Source organism: Coregonus lavaretus (assembly GCF_964263955.1).
Source record: "Coregonus lavaretus genome assembly, chromosome: 36".
NCBI lineage: Eukaryota > Metazoa > Chordata > Actinopteri > Salmoniformes > Salmonidae > Coregonus > Coregonus lavaretus.
The window spans coordinates 2,958,826-2,981,400 of NC_140023.1; the positions used below are offsets into that span (position 1 = coordinate 2,958,826).

General features: G+C 41.8%; 1 protein-coding gene across 1 annotated transcript in view; it reads right to left on the minus strand.

The window, feature by feature from the left end:
* Positions 1-8,051: 8,051 nt before the first annotated feature.
* The window catches only part of zcchc24 (zinc finger, CCHC domain containing 24), a 55,854-nt gene continuing 41,330 nt past the window's right edge, over positions 8,052-22,575 (minus strand). Inside the window, exons 3-4 of the mRNA XM_084153144.1 lie at positions 18,369-18,533; positions 8,052-8,300 (exon numbers count right to left, since the gene is read on the minus strand). Coding sequence (XP_084009270.1) covers positions 8,187-8,300; positions 18,369-18,533 — 279 coding nt within the window. The 3' untranslated portion in view covers positions 8,052-8,186. The remainder of the gene's footprint in view (positions 8,301-18,368; positions 18,534-22,575) is intronic.

Genomic DNA, 22,575 nt, shown 5'->3' on the forward strand with positions numbered 1-22,575 from the left:
GAATGTGTGTCCAAGCCTGTGCATGGAAACTTGACTTTGCAGACTATGTCCAGTGCTACCCTACTCATATACTCATGCGAAACAATAACATGTTTACAATCATTAAAAGCAATGAAGTTCTTCTTGTCACACACAAGTCTCCAACATAAACCCAAATGCAGGGGTGCAATTTTGGTTTAGAGGTAAGGGGGCCATTATTATTATTATTACTATTATTATTATTACTATTACCATTATTATTATTATTATTATTATTATCATTTTAACCAGTCAGATAAACACTCCAAACAGCCTATCCAACTGCTCGGAGGCATCCACATGGTCCTAAAGCACACCGTTGCAGCACACCGTTGCCTCATTTTGTATCACATTCCAATGATAAAACTGGGGGGGGGGGACAAAAATGCTATTTCAGAATGTGGGTGGGACATGTCCCCGTCCCCCGTCCCCAGTGAAAGTTGCGCCCCTGCCCAAATGTATAGTATATTTTGAAGCGAGCATGAATGTGTGCTCTGGTCTAGTCTGTAAGCTTAGTTAAAAAGCCTATCCACAGCTTTAGTAAAACTGTTTATTTTCTTATTTATTGTCTATTTGCTCATTTAGAGTACATGATTCACAGAAACAAAGTTTGGAGAAAAATGTTTTCTAAGTACAGAGATAGAAGCTTCATAACTTATACAAACGACATTGTAATAGTAAACATGTTTAAGTAAAAGTGTTGAAATAAACCAGTCACTTTCCCTACCTCTGTGGCTCTCCCTGGTCTTTCCAACACTAAGTTAGTCTGAACTAGAATATGACCTCCAGGACTTCTCAGAGTGACAACAGCTCCCTGAGGCATCTTCCTCCTTTCTCCATTACACAACCAGCGACCCTCCGTAGTGAAGACCTGGGTTAAAATATTATTTGAAATCATTTCAAATACTTTATCTGTGCTTTATTGAGCTTGCCTGGCTTAATGGACCAATCGATCCAAAACATCAAACCACACCCTTCTGGAACTTGAGGCAGGCTAGAGCAAACACTCAGTGTTTGAAGTGATTTCAAATAGTATCTGAGCCCCACCCACCCTGAGCCTCACCCTGAGCCCCACCCTGAGCCCCACCCACCCTGAGCCTCACCCTGATCCTCTGAGCCCCATCCACCCTGAGCCTCACCCTGAGCCCCACCCACCCTGAGCTCCACCCACCCTGAGCCTCACCCTGAGACCCCCCCCCCCCCCCCCAGTTCAGTAAATGGAATAGTACAAATTAAACAATGCACCAAAATAACACAATCCAGATGTTTCCAATTCAACATTTATTTTAGTCATCAAAACACCTAATAGTACTAAAGCACTAAAGTTGTTTTTGGTTTTCCTAACTAACAAATAAGGCACATTTCGGAATGCCGTTTCATGGACGTGATGCAACAGAAGTGTTATTTTCTGTTTCCACAACAACCATCCAGTCATCATCCTAACTCACTCACTCCAATCCGATTATAGCATTACAATCTCAAAATGTAACAGACATCAAAGAACATAAACATCAACGTCTAATTGACCACGTAAGTGTTAAAACGGCACATTCAGCCAGTATGTATTAATTGTTATACACTATCGGTCAATTATACATTTTTATGACTAGTAAAAATCTATTAGAAGTTGTTGAGAATGCTAAGAGACTAATGTGCATCCCAAATGGCACCCTATTTTCTACATAGTGCACTACTTTTGATCAGAGCCCTCTATAGGCTCTGGTCAAAAGTAGTGCACTATAAAGGGAGTAGGGTGCCATTTGGGACACAACCTATGTAGCCCACTACGTTACTGTGCTGAAATTAAATACATTGCACAAATTAATACTTATTTTTCCATTTAAAAGCAAAACACATGCACATGCAAACTCTACAATAGTATTTTGTCTCACACACGCTTAACAGAAGTAAGTTACACTCTGTACTAAACTATGAATAAAAACATAACATTTCAGAGTAGTTCCTTGTAGCTGCTTTGAGCAAACTACAACTCACAGTTGAATGTGCATATACAGTGGCGAGTATCAGTCACTTAGATATAAAAAAAGATTTATTCTGCATGTTAACAGTATTATTGCGTAACCTAGTAAGATCTTAATCAATTATATAGAATTTGAATAACAAAACATTGGTAATTATGTCTGCCATTTTCATAATAATGTAATACTCGTAATAAAACATGAATGCATGCTACTCAAAGGACACAAATGGCAACTCATAGGCATATTAGTTAAAGCACTTGGGTTATTCAATACTGATGATAACATTTCTAACCACAAAACACATAAAATACAAAATGGCTTATAATTGAGTAATTGGTATTAATAATTATGTACCAACTTTTTTTAATAGTAATCTATGTAGACATCAATATTTCCTTCTTAGTGTAACTTTGTTGCGTATTTTATACAAAAAAGTGTTGTAAAAAATCTTTCCATAAATCTTTCTGTAGGATAAACCCCTCAGATTATTGTAAAACATTAACGAAAACTCAAAGCATTATTTGTCTCCCAGCAATATAGGCCCTTTTTCACATAGAAAGCTTCAAAATTGCATAACATTTCAGATCTAAGGTCCTTTAAGATGATGGCCATCTAATATATACATAAAACAGTCATTTGCTAAATATATTTTTATGGGAAAAATAACTATTGAGTTGTTTTCTTTAGCAAATTGCTTAGAAAAATGTAACATCTATAAAGTTTTTTCCAAAATACTCATCTTTCATAGAAAATAACAAATCCATACTGAAAAGGATCTAGAAAAGTCAAGTATATTTAAATTCAAGACAAAAAACACATCTGAAAAAGCATTTGTATACTGTATGTTTTAAATGCATAAACACAATGTATGAACTGCTTCCATTGGCATCTCAAACACATGGCTTCTTCTTCACAAACTTGTCTGGACGGAATCAGACTATCCTCCAAACATATCTCCACTGATTTTTTCCTCATATTCTTCAAGATATTTCTTATATTTTTTCATTATATTCCTTAAAAGTCAGAACACTCATAAGCCTACTGCATATCGATTTTGATCAGTATTAGCACTTTCGGTTTAGTTGGCTAATACCCAAACTAATGGAAACAGCTAATGGAAACATATACTGATACACTGCTGTTGTGAGGAGAATAAAGCCTAGACCAGAATACATGGTAATGTTCGGATAGCAGTAGTGTTCTGCTCTGTTGTAGTGAAAATATAGAATTGATCCCAAAGTTATGTGGGCAGAAAATAATAATCTGCTATGACCTGTAATCAATGAACGAAACCCCTCTGTATCAATACACGATTCACATCAAATATGATCAAATATTATTTCCTTCCAAGCCCCTTTTTGTTCAGATGATAATAATAAAATACCCATAGAATGGCTATGCTACATCTCCTAACCACTATATAGCCTAATATTTAATGAGAGGGTAGTGCGTACGGCCCAGTACATCACTGGGGCCAAGCTTCCTGCCATCCAGGACATCTATACCAGGCGGTGTCAGAGGAAGGCCCTAAAAATGGTCAAAGACTCCAGCCAGCCTAGTCATAGATTGTTCTCTCTGCTACCGCACGGCAAGCGGTACCAGAGCGCCAAGTCTAGGTCCAAAAGGCTTCTTAACAGCTTCTACCCCCAAGCCATAAGACTCCTGAACAGCTAATCATGGCTACCCAGACTATTTGCATTGCCCCCCCCACCCCACCCCAACCCCCTCTTTTACGCTGCTGCTACTCTGTTTATTATTTATGCATAGTCACTTTAACTCTACCCACATGTACATATTACCTCAATTACCTCGACTAACCGGTGCCCCCGCACATTGACTCTGTACCGGTACCCCCCTGTATATATAGCCTCCCTACTGTTATTTTATTTTTCTGCTGCTCTTTAAGTATTTGCTATTTTTTATTATTTACTTATCTTACTTTTTATTTTCTTAAAAACTGCATTGTTGGTTAAGTAAGCATTTCATTGTAAGGTCTACACCTGTTGTATTCGGGGCATGTGGCAAATACAATTTGATTTGATTTGATTTAGGCTACTATCCTGTAACCTGGTTCAAGATCTGATTGTGCTGTGACAATGACTATAGGGGTTGGCAAGAAAGCACTAACAGATCTGGAACCAGGCTAACTATCCTTCACCTCCCCACATACATGTAACTGACACCAACTGAATGTGATGGTCCAAGTTGTAACAAACGATGCTTAATGTATTGTTCTGTATCCACACATTGTATGAAAGATTACAGACCAAGCTCATACTTGTGTGTGTTGAATCAATCAATAAGTCGTAAACAGACTATCTCAAAAAGAGAAAGGCCGGGATTCAATCCGATCGCGGGTTATAGGCATTGCAGTTTTTAAAGGCAATGTTCCCTCGTTCGCGGAGATCCCATTCACAGTAAACGCTGCATATGTTGGCTCAATCGGAAATGGCCTTAAAAAGCCACAAACCATAAAACCCACGATTGTATTGAATCCCGGCCAAAGTTAAGAGAACGAGGATGAGGTCTACAGCTTTTAGTGCAAACCTCATTCACATTAGTGTACTGACTACAAAATAACATCGTTGTTGATTCCATGACAACAGACTAACTACAGTGTGTGTGATTTTTGCCATAGGCTTTAGTTACTGCGTCCAAACTCAACAAAATGGTGTCGAGGAAAACATTCAGTTCTCATTGCTAATGGGGTAATAGTATTGTTTTCCCATATGTATTCACATCTTGAACCGGCAACAGACTTGGCAAAACATTACTTAACAGTTACTTCTAGCCTTGAGTTAATTCCAGCTCCAAACTAACTTCAATTCTTCTCTTTATTTATTTTCCATCCAATTTTTCAAAATAATTATTCTCTTTTTACAAGGCACTAGTACTTTTCGAATAATATAAAATATACAACTATGAATTCAACCTTTATAGAGCCATTAAACACATTCTCAATATTGGAGAAGCCAATGTGTGTGATTTGAAAAATACACCTCTGCTTTGAAAAGTGGTAGCAAACTTCTCTTCAACTATACTCACAAAATAACAATGTTCCAAAAGTGTCAATAGCCTTCATTGCTAAGATACAACTATACCCACTGTTACAAAATGTTGGATCAAATATATTCTTCACTCTAGATCCTCCAACTATAAAGTTTAAAGTATAGGCCTATATCTTTGTAAACAGAGGTAATGGTTAGTTACCTCTCTTCTATTAAAGACATGATTTAATGTTTATATCATGATAGGAAGTGGTATCAAACACACAGAAACATAAACTTAATCCCATCACCACACTTACAAAACGTCCTCTGATAAAAGAAAAATGTCCATGTCTGTTACAAGACAACATTTCCACTTTTCCACTTATTTTTTCTTTACCAACCATTATAGCAATCTTACCTACTTCCCTCCATCTCTCTCTCCCCAGACATAATTTACTGCTGCCACCTGTTTGACACATTATGATGGGGTTAAACCCCTTGGAAAAATATATTAGTAAGATTCACTGTTATATTTCTAGGTCAAACTGTCTTAAAGTAGCGTTACAAGATTGCAACAGCTCTATTGGTCAGCTGTGTGTCCTACAAAAGATTGGACAAATTTGCAAATACAATATGTATACTATAAAACCACTTTGAAATGTATAATGAGTACTTATCTATATACCAGATGAAATACCAGTTCTAATCAACTCTAATCAACTATTTCAATCTCCCGGCATCCTACACCAAATAGACTCGTTGTAAACGCCCGCCAGAAATACCAATGCTGAAGTTGAGTCCTTAATAAGAATATTGGTTGCAGGACGGAATTACTTTTCAAGAAACTCATTACAAAAATAAAATCATTGTTTGGAAGTAAACTGTCAAATTAGGTAGGGGAAAAAGACTACAGCATTGCCGATAGTTTGAACCTAACACTTAAGAGTCTAAATATGAAGGGGATATTGGCTAAGAAAAACTGGATATCCAGCCTTTATCATCACAGAAACTGCTGTTATTGCATAATTGCCTTTTGACAGACAAATGTTCAAATCTTGTCAATTTGTGAATCTCGATTAATACCTAAACACTACTTTCATTGCCGATGTAAACGCACAAAATGTTTAATACGAAACATCACGTTATTATCACTGTACTACACCTAAACGAAGAACGACTCAATCTCAACCTACAGTAGTTTCTAAAGACAAGTGGAAGCAGTTACACAATAATACTTTGATATACAAACATACACACATACATATAGTATACACATACATATAGTATACACATACATATAGTATACACATACATATAGTATACACATACATATATATATATGTCCCAGTTTAAATCAATAAAAAATTGCACAACAGACAAACAGACGACAAATAATAAATAAGCCACATGTAACATGTAAGCCAGGGATATATGGTGCAGTATCCCTCAGTTAATCAATCAATAATCAATTCATAATTCATTCACAGTTATTAATGTATAAGTTGACCTTTGACCCAGACATTGCCCCCGACATTGACCCCTTGACCCCGACTTGAGCCCGTGATGATAGAGGGGTTAGGCACCGCTGTTACATTAGCATCACTAGAAGGTCTGTTCTAATGCTCCCCACACACTTCACTTGGCAGGGAAAATGAAGGCAGAACTCTTCTGTAAACACAAAATCAACAGACTCCCAAAGTGAAGAAATAAAACCAAAGGGGTGGGCAATACTGTCAGTGACAACAATATCATATTATACACACATTGGATGTCGGTTACATGGTTTTCAGGCTAGGGTACACAAGGCCACAAGGCCCTGTCAGGGCTGAGGTTTATCCTAAGAACAGTTCTTCGATCAGTTTCTCCCACGCCCTTACCTCTAGGAAAAGGCCAGGAACTGTGCTTAGTGACAAACCTCAACAAAATAAGGTTTACCGGCTAATTCAGAGAGGTTAGGTGATGGGGGAGGGAGAGGGGAGGGAGAGGTGAGGAGAGAGGGGAGAAAGAGGGGATGGGGAGAGGTGATGGGGGAGGGAGAGGTGATGTGGGAGGGAGAGGTGATGGAGAGGGGAGGGAGAGGTGATGAGGGAGGGAGAGGTGATGGGGGAGGGAGAGGTGATGGAGAGGGGAGGGAGAGGTGATGAGGAGGGAGAGGGGAGGGAGAGGTGATGGGGAGGGAGATGGGAGAGGAGACAAGGGATAGAGAGTTAATGGGGTGTGAGAGGAGAAGGAGAGGTGATGGAGAGGGGAGGGAGGATCTAATAGACTATAGAACAAATAGAGGTTCTAAAATACTATAGAATACTATAGAACAGTTAGAGGATCTAGAAGACATATAGAAGACTATAGAACATATAGAGGTTTTAAAAGACTATGGGATATTATAGAGCAGATAGAGGACCTAAAAGACTATAGAACAGATAGAGGCTCTAGAGGACTATAGAACAGATAGAGGATCTAGAAGAGGGGAGGGAGAGGTGATGGGGAGAGGGGAGGGAGAGGTGATGGGGGAGGGAGAGGTGATGGAGAGGGGAGGGAGAGGTGATGAGGAGGGAGAGGGGAGGGAGAGGTGATGGGGAGGGAGATGGGAGGGAGGGAGAGGAGACAAGGGATAGAGAGTTAATGGGGTGTGAGAGGAGAAGGAGAGGTGATGGGGAGGGAGAGGGGAGGGAGGATCTAATAGACTATAGAACAAATAGAGGTTCTAAAATACTATAGAATACTATAGAACAGTTAGAGGATCTAGAAGACATATAGAAGACTATAGAACATATAGAGGTTTTAAAAGACTATGGGATATTATAGAGCAGATAGAGGACCTAAAAGACTATAGAACAGATAGAGGCTCTAGAGGACTATAGAACAGATAGAGGATCTAGAAGAGGGGAGGGAGAGGTGATGGGGAGGGAGAGGTGATGGGGAGAGGGGAGGGAGAGGTGATGGGGAGGGAGAGGTGATGGGGAGAGGGGAGGGAGAGGTGATGGGGGGGGGGGAAGAGAGGGAGGGGAGGAGTGAGGCAAGGGAGGCAGTATTGGTGGGGACAGTGAGGTTCCGCTCTTTCCAAGGAGGGGGAAGAGGCAAATGGGAAGGCAGTACTGGAGGGTTTCTAGGTTTCTCTCTGAGGGAGAAGGAGGAGGGGGACACGCGATGGTTCCTCTCTTTTTGCGGGAATTAGACAGTTGGGGTTATTAAGGTATTATTGCACTCGTCGGCAGTAGTAGCCCAGGACTTTGCATTTCTCACACAGGTGCTGAGGGTGCTCCTTACTCTGGTCTGAGACGTCCAGGCCATCAGGCTTCTCCAACGGACGCTAAGGGAGGGAGGAGGGATGGAAGGATGAGAGGGAAAGAGGAAGGGAGAGAGAGGGGGAGAGAGTTGGGGAGAGTGGGTAGAGAAAGAGGGATGAGAGAGAGGGAGGGTGGTAGAGAAAGAGAGGTGAGAGAGTCATCACATACAAATATACACACTAGAAAAAGTTTGTTATACAAAAGTGTTTGCTATACAAAAGTGTTTGCTATGGCGATAACATGGCCGGGGGAACAGAGTTCATCTCAGTTCTAAAGTGGGTGCTAACCACACACTGCCAATTCAACACACACACACACACACATACCAAGCCTTCTTTCTGCCAGCAGTTTGTTTGGGTACTACTCAGACCAGCTCTGTTGTATCCCAAATGCTCAATGATTTGGCCACAAGAGCTAACCCTGAATGTTTTCAGACCTAGAGTCAGTGTACTTTGTGTTATTGGTTTCAGACCTAGAGTCAGTGTACTTTGTGTTATTGGTTTCAGACCTAGAGTCAGTGTACTTTGTGTTATTGGTTTCAGACCTAGAGTCAGTGTACTTTGTGTTATTGGTTTAAGACCTAGTCAGTGTACTTTGTGTTATTGGTTTCAGACCTAGAGTCAGTGTACTTTGTGTTATTGGTTTCAGACCTAGAGTCAGTGTACTTTGTGTTATTGGTTTCAGAGCTGTGGCAAACAACCCTAACAGATCTCCCTCTCTCGCTCACACAATATAATTACAGAGTCTGCGTCCAGAATGGCACCCTGTTCCCTATGTAGTGCATTACTTTTGATCAGAGCCTTATGGGCGCCATTTGGGACATAAACTCTCTCTCTAACACGGCACACGGTATAATTACAGAAAGAGGTCCAAGGCACATGTTTACTGATACAAACCTGCATGAAAATACCAGCTACACCACTGAGAATAATCGGTTTCTTGGAAAGGCTATGAAGGACAACAGAGGGTATCATTCAGCACCAACGGTTTGTTGGATGTCAATCACATACATTACTCTGCAATCATTTACTTTCCCACCCATTGTTGTTAGAGTTTTTTTTATGATCCTGTTATTGTTTCCAGACAGAGGGTCTCAGACTGATTCTATAACTTGTCAAAACCAGAGCTCGTATTCATAAAGCATCTCTGATCTAAGGTTAGATCACAGTGATTAAGATTATATGGACAGAACGGACCTGATCCTAGATCAGCATTCCTACTCTGAGACACTTTATAAATACAGGCCCAGGTTGCCAAGGACCAGCGCAAGGAGGCAATGCAGCCAGCCTTCACCTTGACTGTCTGCCACTAGCTTTAAAGGCTAACTGATAATAACATGAAATACATATCAAACATACCCACAATGTTAGGTTTGGCTTCCAAAATATGATGTACAGTACTTGATGACTAAAAGTATATGTTTCGTAGGAGAAAGGATCTGGTAGTTAAACATCTTGGGTTTTGCACTGAATGACTGAATCGGTCCGGTTGGACTGTATCTTTATTTAATGGATAAAAATGTTTTTCATTCCAGAGACAGATTCTGTCCGGCCATAGATATCCTATCTTAAAGTCATGAAATATGAAAATTATAGAAGCAAATCTAGAAGACTATAGAATACTATAGAACAGATAGAGGTTCTAGAACACTATAGAGCAGATAGAGGGTCTAGAAGACTATTGAACAAATAGAGGATCTAGAAAACTATAGAACTGATAGAGGATCTAAAAGACTATAGAACAGATAGAGGATCTAGAAGACTATAGAACTGATAGAGGATCTAAAAGACTATAGAACAGATAGAGGATCTAGAAGACTATATAACTGATAGAGGATCTAAAAGACTATAGAACAGATAGAGGATCTAGAAGACTATTACATTTTACATTTATGTCATTTAGCGGACGCTCTTATCCAGAGCGACTTACAGTTAGTGAGTGCATACATTTTTCATACTGGCCCCCCGTGGGAATCGAACCCACACCCATGGCGTTGCAAGCGCCATGCTCTACCAACTGAGCTACACGGAACTATAATACATAGAGAGGTTTTAAAAGACTATGGAAAACTATAGAGCAGATAGAGAATCTAGAAGACTATAGAACAGATAGAGGTTCTAGAAGACTATAGCAGAATATATAAGACCTTGGAACTGATAGAGGATCTAGAAGACTATAGAACAGATAGAGGCTCTAGAACACTATAGAACAGATAGAGGATCTAGAAGACTATAGAACAGATAGAGGGTCTAGAAGACTATTGAGCAGATAGAGGATCTAGAACACTATAGAACATATAGAGGATCTAGAAGACTATAGAACAGATAGAGGGCTAGAACACTATATAACAGATAGAGGATCTAGAAGACTATAGAACAGATAGAGGATCTAGAAGACTATAGAACAGATAGAGGATCTAGAAGACTATAGAACAGATAGAGGATCTAGAAGACTATAGAACATATAGAGAATCTAGAAGACTATAGAACATATAGAGGATCTAGAAGACTATAGAACAGATAGAGGTTCTACAAGACTATAGAACAGATAGAGGTTCTAGAAGACTATAGAACATATAGAGGATCTAGAAGACTATAGAACAGATAGAGGATCTAGAAGACTATAGAACAGATAGAGGATCTAGAAGACTATAGAACAGATAGAGGCTCTAGAAGACTATAGAACATATAGAGGTTCTAGAAGACTATAGAACAGAGAGGATCTAGAAGACTATAGAACAGATAGAGGATCTAGACGACTATAGAACAGATAGAGGATCTAGAAGACTATAGAACAGATAGAGGCTCTAGAAGACTATAGAACAGATAGAGGCTCTAGAAGACTATAGAACAGATAGAGGGTCTAGAAGACTATAGAACAGATAGAGGATCTAGAAGACTATAGAACAGATAGAGGATCTAGAAGACTATAGAACAGATAGAGGATCTAGAAGACTATAGAACAGATAGAGGATCTAGACACTATATAACAGATAGAGGATCTAGAAGACTATAGAACAGATAGAGGATCTAGAAGGCTATAGAACAGATAGAAGCTCTAGAAGGCTATATAACAGATATAGGATCTAGAAGACTATAGAACAGATAGAGGATCTAGAAGACTATAGAACAGATAGAGGATCTAGAAGACTATAGAACAGATAGAGGATCTAGAAGGCTATAGAACAGATAGAAGCTCTAGAAGGCTATATAACAGATAGAGGATCTAGAAGACTATAGAACAGATAGAGGATCTAGAAGGCTATAGAACAGATAGAAGCTCTAGAAGGCTATATAACAGATAGAGGATCTAGAAGACTATAGAACAGATAGAGGATCTAGAAGACTATAGAAGACTATAGAACAGATAGAGGATCTAGAAGACTATAGAACAGATAGAGGTTCTAGAAGGCTATAGAACAGATAGAGGATCTAGAAGACTATAGAAGACTATAGAATACTATAGAACAGATAGAGGATCTAGAAGACTATAGAACAGATAGAGGATCTAGAAGACTATAGAACAGATAGAGGATCTAGAAAACTATAGAACAGATAGAGGATCTAGAACACTATAGAACAGATAGAGGATCTAGAAGACTATAGAAGACTATAGAATACTATAGAACAGATAGAGGATCTAGAAGACTATAGAACAGATAGAGGATCTAGAAGACTATAGAAGACTATAGAGCAGATAGAGGATCTAGAAGACTATAGAACAGATAGAGGATCTAGAAGACTATTGAAGACTATAGAACAGATAGAGGATCTAGAACACTATAGAACATATAGAGGATCTAGAAGACTATAGAACAGATAGAGGGTCTAGAACACTATATAACAGATAGAGGATATAGAAGACTATAGAACAGATAGAGGGTCTAGAAGACTATAGAGCAGAAAGAGGATCTAGAACACTATAGAACATATGGAGGATCTAGAAGACTATAGAACAGATAGAGGGTCTAGAACACTATATAACAGATAGAGGATATAGAAGACTATAGAACAGATAGAGGATCTAGAAGGCTATAGAACAGATAGAGGCTCTAGGCTATATAACAGATAGAGGATCTAGAAGACTATAGAACAGATAGAGGATCTAGAAGACTATAGAATACTATAGAAGACTATAGAATAGATAGAGGCTCTAGAAGACTATAGAACAGATAGAGGATCTAGAAGACTATAGAAGACTATAGAGCAGATAGAGATTCTAGAAGACTATAGAACAGATATCGGGTCTAGAAGACTATAGAATAGATAGAGAATCTAGAAGACTATAGAACAGATAGAGGTTCTAGAAGACTATAGAGCAGAAAGAGGATCTAGAACACTATAGAACATATGGAGGATCTAGAAGACTATAGAACAGATAGAGGGTCTAGAACACTATATAACAGATTTACATTTTTTTACATTTACATTTTAGTCATTTAGCAGACGCTCTTATCCAGAGCGACTTACAGTTAGTGAGTGCATACATTATTTTTTTATACTGGTACCCTGTGGGAATCAAACCCACAACCCTGGCATTGCAAACGCCATGCTCTACCAACTGAGCTACACCCCTGCCGGCCATTCCCTCCCCTACCCTGGACGACGCTGGGCCAATTGTGCGCCGCCCCATTGGTCTCCCGGTCGCGGCCGGTTACGACAGAGCCTGGATTCGAACCAGGATCTCTAGTGACACAGCTTACACTGCGCTGCAGTGCCTTAGACCACTGCGCCACTCGGGGACAGATAGAGGATATAGAAGACTATAGAACAGATAGAGGATCTAGAAGGCTATAGAACAGATAGAGGCTCTAGGCTATATAACAGATAGAGGATCTAGAAGACTATAGAACAGATAGAGGATCTAGAACACTATAGAACAGATAGAGGATCTAGAAGACTATAGAATACTATAGAAGACTATAGAATACTATAGAACAGATAGAGGCTCTAGAAGACTATAGAACAGATAGAGGATCTAGAAGACTATAGAAGACTATAGAGCAGATAGAGGTTCTAGAAGACTATAGAACAGATATCGGGTCTAGAAGACTATAGAATAGATAGAGAATCTAGAAGACTATAGAACAGATAGAGGTTCTAGAAGACTATAGAACAGATAGAGGATCTAGAAGAATATAGAAGACTATAGAACAGATAGAGGATCTAGAAGACTATAGAACAGATAGAGGATCTAGAAGACTATAGAAGACTATAGAGGATATATGTGTAACTCATCTGTTATTGTTAATCTGATTGTTTCACTCTGATCTTGAGCTTGAACCTGTCACAGACTCGTGGGGCTAGAGAAAACGGTGGCATAATGATGTATAATGGTCTGCCCGGCATTAATGTAGTACAATATTTGATGCTATTGTGAAGGTCAGGACTCAGGTCAGGATAGTTCTTTACCTCATCACCTAACAGAAACTGTTGAGGACATGAAGACTTGCAGTTTAAAGCATATCTGGGAATCAGATACCAATGTCGGGGGATAAGAAAAATACACAATGTATAATTCATTTCCCTCAGTCCTTTCTGTTAGAGCCAAGCTCTCTGTGTGTGTGTGTGTGTGTGTGTGTGTGTGTGTGTGTGTGTGTGTGTGTGTGTGTGTGTGTGTGTGTGTGTGTGTGTGTGTGTGTGTGTGTGTGTGTGTGTGTGTGTGTGTGTGTGTGTGTGTGTGTGTGTGTGTGTGTGTGTGTGTGTGTGTGTGTGTGTGTGTGTGTGTGTGTGTGTTGTACAGTACGTGGGGGTTAGCTGTCCATTCTCAAACGCTGACAGGGGGAAATATGTGAAGTGGGTGACATTGCAAATGTGTGGAATTTGCCTGCAAGTGTGGTACTAGCCACAACACCAAGCACACACACACACACACAGAGAGAGAGAAAAGCGCATGCTTTTCCCACCAGCAAGTTCCATTGAACAGAGACTTTTCTCTGCCGTTTTGGTGAGAATAATCACTGTGACGGCTGCCCTTTCATGGTGACGTGATACTTTCGCATCATCCGTTTGATCTAAGGAAGTCGCCTGATATTACTTGAAGCTTTCTATCATTGACGCACAGTTAGTTATCTGTATGTCTATGGTGTTGTGACTGTAACCATAGCTACAGTATAGTATAACCTTCAATGGCATTGAAGAATGGATGAAGAGCCATGCAAAGTATAGCTGCATGTCCAAACCCAAAGCAACAAGCAACTCCTAGCCCCTAAGCCCTATCCCCTAGCCTCTAAGCCCTATCCCCTAGCCCCTAAGCCCTATCCCCTAGCCCCTATGGCCTATCCCCTAGCCCCTAAGCCCTATCCGCTAGCCCCTAAGCCCTATTCCCTAGCCCCTAAGCCCTATCGCCTAGCCCCTAAGCCCTATCCCCTAGCCCCTAAGCCCTATCCCCTAAGCCCTATCCCCTAGCCCCTATGGCCTAGCCCCTAGCCCCTAAGCCCTATCCGCTAGCCCCTAAGCCCTATTCCCTAGCCCCTAAGCCCTATCGCCTAGCCCCTAAGCCCTATCCCCTAGCCCCTAAGCCCTATCCCCTAAGCCCTATCCCCTAGCCCCTATGGCCTATCCCCTAGCTCCTAAGCCCTATCCCCTAGCCCCTAAGCCCTATCCCCTAAGCCCTAGCCCCTAACCCCTATCCCCTAGCCCCTACGCCCTATCCCCTATGGCCTATCCCCTAGCTCCTAAGCCCTATCCCCTAGCCCATATGCCCTATCCCCTATGGCCTATCCCCTAGCCCCTAAGCCCTATCCCTAGCCCCTATGGCCTATCCCCTAGCCCCTAAGCCCTATCCCCTAAGTCCTATCCCCTAGCCCCTATGGCCTATGCACTTGTGTAGATCAAAGAGGATTAGGAAGTTATACTATGTCATCATCCCAAATGAAACCCTATCCCCTATATAGTGCACTACTTTTGACCCAGGGCCCATAGGGCTTTAGACAAAAGTAGTGCACTATAATCGTTTGTGAAATTGCTATCCAACCCTCTCAGATCTCAAAAAGTTCAAGAATTGTGGGTAGGGACTAGAGGTCGTTTTGACATAGGCCGATTATTCCAACTCTGGGCGGGAGTAACAGCTAAATGGCCAATCATCACTATTGAGAAATACAATAGAATGTACTGTATACAGAGCCCAACAGCTGCTTTAAATTTTCCATCTTCTTGCACTCTTTGAACAATGGTTTTAAGGGGCAATCTGAGATTCAAGCAACAACAACAACAAAGTGGTCACCTTGCCACTTGGTGGGATGGGGCTGGAGAAATGCAATCCCAGGTTGCCCCTTTAATATCAGAGAGTGAAGGTGTAGCCTACTTGAGAAAAGGTATCTCTAAAAATGAAATGTTTGTGAGGCAGCTTTGAAGAGCTCAGCATGAGGACTAAACACTGTCTCTACTGTGGCTTTGAGGAAGGAACACCCGTCACTTTACAATTACTGATAGAGAGATGGCCAGGGTAGGTCTACGTCCCAAATGGTACTCTATTACCTATATAGTGCACTACTGTTGACCAGTGCCCAGTGACACTATGTTGGGAATAGGGTGCCATTTGGTAACTAGAAGTTACATGTCATTTGTTGCGCTGGGGATAATAGACACTGAATTCTGTCAAAAGCAATTTTTTCCCTCAACTCAATAAGCAAAACATTTACACTTTTCCAAGTTAATTTAATTAAGGATTATTTCATGGCAGGGGGTCACATATTTGGACAATTACTTATAACATCTACACTGAACAAAAATATAAACACAATATGCAATAATTTCGAAGATTTTACTGAGTTACAGTTCATATAAGGAAATCAGTCAATTGAAATTAATTCATTAGGCCCTAATCTATGGATTTCACATGACTGGGAATACAGATATGCATCTGTCGGCCACAGATACCTTTAAAAAAAGGTAGGGGCGTGGATCAGAATACCAGTAAATATCTGGTGTGACCACCATTTGCGTCATGCAGCGTGACACATCTCCTTCGCATAGAGTTGATCAGGCCGTTGATTGTGGCCTGTGGAATGTTGTCCCACTCCTCTTCAATGGCTGTGCAAAGTTGCTGGATATTGGCGGGAACAAGCTGTCGTACACGTCGATCCAGAGCATCCCAAAAATGCTAAATGGGTGACATGTCTGGTGAGTATGCAGGCCATGGAAGAACTGGGACATTTTCAGCTTCTAGCAGATCCTTGCAACATGGGGCCGTGCATTATCATGCTGAAACATGAGGTGATGGAGGCTGATGAATGGCACAACAATGGGCCTCAGGATCTTGTCACGGTATCTTTGTGCATTCAAATTGCCATCGATAAAATGCTATTGTCTTTGTTGTCCGTAACTTATGCCTGCCCATACCATAACCCCAACGCCACCATGGGGCAGTCTGTTCACAACGTTGACATCAGCAAACCACTTGCCCATACAACACCATACATGCTGTTTGCCATCTGCCCGGCACGGTTGAAACCAGGATTCAACCGTGAAGAGCACACTTCTCCAGCATGCCAGTGGACATCGAAGGTGAACATTTGCCCACTGAAGTCGGTTACGATGCCGAACTGCAGTCAGGTCAAGACCCTGGTGAGGACGACAAGCACGCAGATGAGCTTCCCTGAGACTGTTTCTGTTTGTGCAGAAATTCTTTGGTTGTGCAAACCCACAGTTTCATCAGCTGTCCGGGTGGCTGGTCCCAGACGATCCCGCAAGTGATGAAGCTGGATGTCGAGGTCCTGGGCTGGCGTGGTTACATGTGGTCTGCGGTTGTGAGGCCGGTTGGACGTACTGACAAATTCTCTAAAAGTCTATGGTAGAGAAATTAACATTAAATTCTCTGGCAACAACTCTGGTGGACATTCCTGCTGTCAGCATGCCAATTGCACGTTCCCTCAAAACTTGCAACATTTGTGGCATTGTGTTGTGTGACAAAACTGCACATTTTAGAGTGGACTTTTATTGTCCCCAGCTCAAGGTGCACCTGTGTAATTATCATGCAATCATTTATTTCAGCTCATGAAACATGGGACGAACACTTTACATGTTGCATTTATATTTTTGTTGAGTATAGTTAAACCGTTTCTTGGAATTTATTGCTGTTGAGATGAATAGTTTTACAAGTGACAGAGCTCTATTCACAAAGTGTCTCAGAGTAGGATTGCTGATCTAGGATCAGGTCCCCCCTGTCCAAACAATCTTAATCATTGTGATCTAAAATGCAAACTGATCCTAGATCAGCACTCTTACTCTGAATCACTCTTTATTTTACTCTATTTTAATCAGGCAAGTTGGGAACAGCCTAGAAACTGTAAGCAGCGACAGTTGTGTGCCAAATGGCACCCATTCCCTATATAGTGCACTACTTTTGACCAGAGTGGCCATAACACACCTCCTCAGTTTATATGCTTTCCCTTCCAAACCCTGACTACAGAGGTTGAGGTGGCGTAGCGTCAAACCATATTCTGAGTGTGGTGTAATAATGATTAAGAACACATTGCATATTTCTTCACAACATGCAAGGTCGTCTATCTACCTACCACTGAATGAAATAAATACTAAAAAGAAACCTTGAATCTCCTTTTTGAGTGCAGACCAGCTACACACATACACACACTGTCACGCCCTGGCCGTGAGAGGCCTGTTGTCTTTAGTTGGTTTGGTCAGGGCGTGAGTTTCTATGTTATATATTCTATGTTTACGTTCTAGTTAGTCTATTTCTATGTTGCAGTTCTAGGTTGTGTGTCTATGTCTGGCCGGGTATGATTCCCAATCAGAGGCAGCTGTCGCTCGTTGTCTCTGATTGGGGATCATACTTAAGTAGCCTGGTTGCCTACCTTAGTTGTGGGATCTTGTTCCATGTCAGGCTGGTGTGTGTTTAGCCTGAGGACTTCACGTTACGTTGTTTCTTGTTTTGTTTGTATGTTTATTGAGTTAATAAACATGTACGCTTTTCACGCTGCACCTTGGTCTGACCCGTCTCTCAACGATCGTGACACACACACACACACACACAGAGCTCACGAGCGCACACACACACATAAATGCAGACACAGAAACATGCACATGCTCATGCACATGCACAAACACATGCACACACACACGTTGTCCTACCTGCTTGTGTGGGTAGACGTTGATGTGGCACTTGATACATTCTTGTCCCATGTTGGCCCAGGAGTTGCCGCTCATCCACTTCCTCTTACACTTCGGACATTTGTACTCTCCGAAACACCTCTTCTTCCCCTGGTACGGAGTTAGACCCTCACCTTTAGGCCTTGCCTGGGATTACAAGACAGAGAGGTTTAGATGGTCGTTTTAGCTACACTTCCGTTCAAAAGTTTGGGGTCACTTAGAAATGTCCTTGTTTTCGAAAGAAAAGCAATTTCTTTGTCCATTAAAATAACATCAAATTGATCAGAAATACAGTGTAGACATTGTTAATGTTGTAAATGGCTATTGTAGCTGGAAACGGCTGATTTTCTTATGGAATATCTACATAGGCGTACAGAGGCCCATTATCAGCAACCATCAGTGCTGTGTTCCAATGGCTCGTTGTGTTTGCTAATCCAAGTTTATCATTTTAAAAGGCTAATTGATTATTAGAAAACCCTTTTGCAATGATGTTAGCACAGCTGAAAACTGTTGTGCTGATTAAAGAAGCAATAAAACTGGCCTTCTTGAGACTAGTTGAATATCTGGAGCATCAGTAATTGTGGGTTCGATTACAGGCTCAAAATGGCCAGAAACAAATAACTTTCTCCTGAAACTTGTCAGTCTATTCTTGTTCTGAGAAATGAAGGCTATTCCATGCGAGAAATTGCCAAGAAACTGAAGATCTTGTACAACGCTGTGTACTACTCCCTTCACAGAACAGCGCAAACTGGCTCTAACCAGAATAGAAAGATGAGTGGGAGGCCCCGGTGCACAACTGAGCAAAAGGACAAATACATTAGTGTCTAGTTTGAGAAACAGACGCCTCACAGGTCCTCAACTGGCAGCTTCATTAAATAGTACCCGCAAAACACCAGCCTCAACGTCAACAGTGAAGAGGCGACTACGGCATGCTGACCTTCTAGGCAGAGTTGCAAAGAAAAAGCCATATCTCAGACTGCCCATCTTAATCTTTTCTTTTTATTGGCCAGTCTGAGATATGGCTTTTTCTTTGCAACTCTGCCTAGAAGGTCAGCATCCCGGAGTAGCTCCTGGTTTCTATTCTCCTCTTTCTAAGCCAGTTTGCATGTCATACAGTATTTTCCTATGCATATTGTAACACTGAATGAGTTGAGAAACTGAGACTGAGAGAGGAGAAGGCTTTTCGGCCTTCACACATGCACTCTGTCAAACACACACACACACACACACATACTCCGTCAGCCATGAAATAAGGCTCACGAGAGTGTGTGTGTGCGCTCATCATACTGAGTTCATACTGGCTGCGTCCCAAATGGCACTCTATTCTCTATCTAGTGCACTACTTTTGACCAGGGCCCATATGGCTTTGGACAAAAGTAGTGCACTATGTAGGGAATAAGGTGCCATTTGGGATGCAGTCCCATACCGGCAGTGCTTCATCTAGGCCAGGCCACTACAACAGCAACAAGGAGTAAAAGTTACATTTTCTTCCCCTAGTGTCGCAAATAAAAGAACGATTGATGTCATTGCGGGGATAAATCACCACACGTGCGTACGTGCTGCCAAAACTAACCAATTAGGGAGCTTGACTGGCATTGGCTAAACTCCCATTGGCTGACGGTTGATGCGTTTAGCTGATGTCACGTTAGAATCTGAACCCCACCCATCAGACGCAAATCACCCTGTACTACAACCTACTGTAGTCTAATAAAACAAACACTGCTCCTCAGGGATCCCTAAGAATGCACTTTTTTGAGCTGGTCCCAGATTTCAAGGGGAGGGCGAGAATTCAGGGAGTAGAGATGGGTATAAGGAGGCGGAGAGGAGTGTAGGGTGGTGGAGAGGTGTGTGCGTGCCTGCGTCCAAGCGTGTGTGCGTTTTCGTGTGTGTGTGGAGGAGTGTAGGGGGGTTGAGAGAGGTGTAGGATGTGTACCCTTGGTCCCGTCTGTCTGTTCGTCCAGTGTGAGTAATGAGAAGCCTAATCATCAGCATCTGGCCCAGTCTAAACCTACGCCAACGCCTTGCGTCATTGAGGACGAGCAGCCAAGGCCTCACTATGATAGGCTGTCACTGTCTACCAGCTCACTATGATAGGCTGTCACTGTCCAGCAGCTCACTATGATAGGCTGTCACTGTCCAGCAGCTCACTATGATAGGCTGTTACTGCCCAGCAGTTTAACAACAACATGACCTAACCACAGTCAACACAACATCTCCCCCTGTGATGGAGAGGGAGAGAGAGAGGGAGATGGAAGAAGGGAAGGAAGGAGGGAGGGACAGAAAGAGAGAGAGGGAGAGGGAGAGCGAAAAGGGAGGGAGAGTGAGTGAGAGATAGATAGAGAGAGAAAAGCTGGAAACAGTGACATGGCCTGGCTCTTAGACCAGCAGACAGTCCATACGCATGGAAGACGACGCGATGACGCAATCACAAAGCTATCATGATGACAACAATGTCATGGTAACACATTATTTGGCCAGTTCCCTTCCAGATTATCTATCTATGGGATGTTTTTTACTCCAGTAAACTGAGGCTGTCAGAGATTTTTAAAGAAATGTGTTAAATGTAATCTGTTACTTGCAACGCCTATTTTTACTGCTAGGGAGGCTGAAGATTCCTGGGGCCATATCAAACATCTCAGAGTAGCAGTGCTGATCATGTTTTCCCTGTCCATATTATCATTGTAATCTAAAAGGCAAAACTGAGCATGTATCAGCACTCCTAATTTGAGATGCTTTGTGAATACTCTGATCTCCTCTCCTGACCAGACCGTCACCAGTTATCTGTCAATGCTTCATGCAGTAGACTGATCCTCCTTCTAAACTTCATGCAGTAGACTGATCCTCGTTCTACTCTCCATGCAGTAGACTGATCCTCCTTCTACTCTCCATGCAGTAGACTGATCCTCCTTCTACTCTTCATGCAGTACACTGATCCTCCTACTCTCCATGCAGTAGACTGATCCTACTTCTACTCTCCATGCAGTAGACTGATCCTCCTTCTACTCTTCATGCAGTAGACTGATCCTCCTACTCTCCATGCAGTAGACTGATCCTCCTTCTACTCTCCATGCAGTAGCCTGATCCTCCTCCTACTCTCATGCAGTAGAATGATCCTCCTTATACTCTCCATGCAGTAGACTGATCCTCCTTCTACTCTCCATGCAGTAGACTGATCCTCCTTCTACTCTTCATGCAGTAGACTGATCCTCCTTCTACTCTCCATGCAGTAGACTGATCCTCCTTCTACTCTTCATGCAGTAGACTGATCCTCCTTCTACTCTTCATGCAGTAGACTGATCCTCCTTCTACTCTCCATGCAGTAGACTGATCCTCCTTCTACTCTCCATGCAGTAGACTGATCCTCATTCTACTCTCCATGCAGTAGACTGATCCTCATTCTACTCTTCATGCAGTAGACTGATCCTCCTTCTACTCTCCATGCAGTAGACTGATCCTCCTTCTACTCTTCATACAGTAGACTGATCCTCATTCTACTCTTCATGCAGTAGACTGATCCTCCTTCTACTCTCCATGCAGTAGACTGATCCTCCTTCTACTCTTCATACAGTAGACTGATCCTCATTCTACTCTTCATGCAGTAGACTGATCCTCCTTCTACTCTTCATGCAGTAGACTGATCCTCCTTCTACTCTCCATGCAGTAGACGGATCCTCCTTCTACTCTTCATGCAGTAGACTGATCCTCCTTCTACTCTCCATGCAGTAGACTGATCCTCCTTCTACTCTCCATGCAGTAGACTGATCCTCCTTCTACTCTTCATACAGTAGACTGATCCTCATTCTACTCTCCATGCAGTAGACTGATCCTCATTCTACTCTTCATGCAGTAGACTGATCCTCCTTCTACTCTCCATGCAGTAGACTGATCCTCCTTCTACTCTTCATACAGTAGACTGATCCTCATTCTACTCTTCATGCAGTAGACTGATCCTCCTTCTACTCTTCATGCAGTAGACTGATCCTCCTTCTACTCTCCATGCAGTAGACGGATCCTCCTTCTACTCTTCATGCAGTAGACTGATCCTCCTTCTACTCTCCATGCAGTAGACTGATCCTCCTTCTACTCTTCATACAGTAGACTGATCCTCATTCTACTCTTCATGCAGTAGACTGATCCTCATTCTACTCTCCATGCAGTAGACTGATCCTCATTCTACTCTTCATGCAGT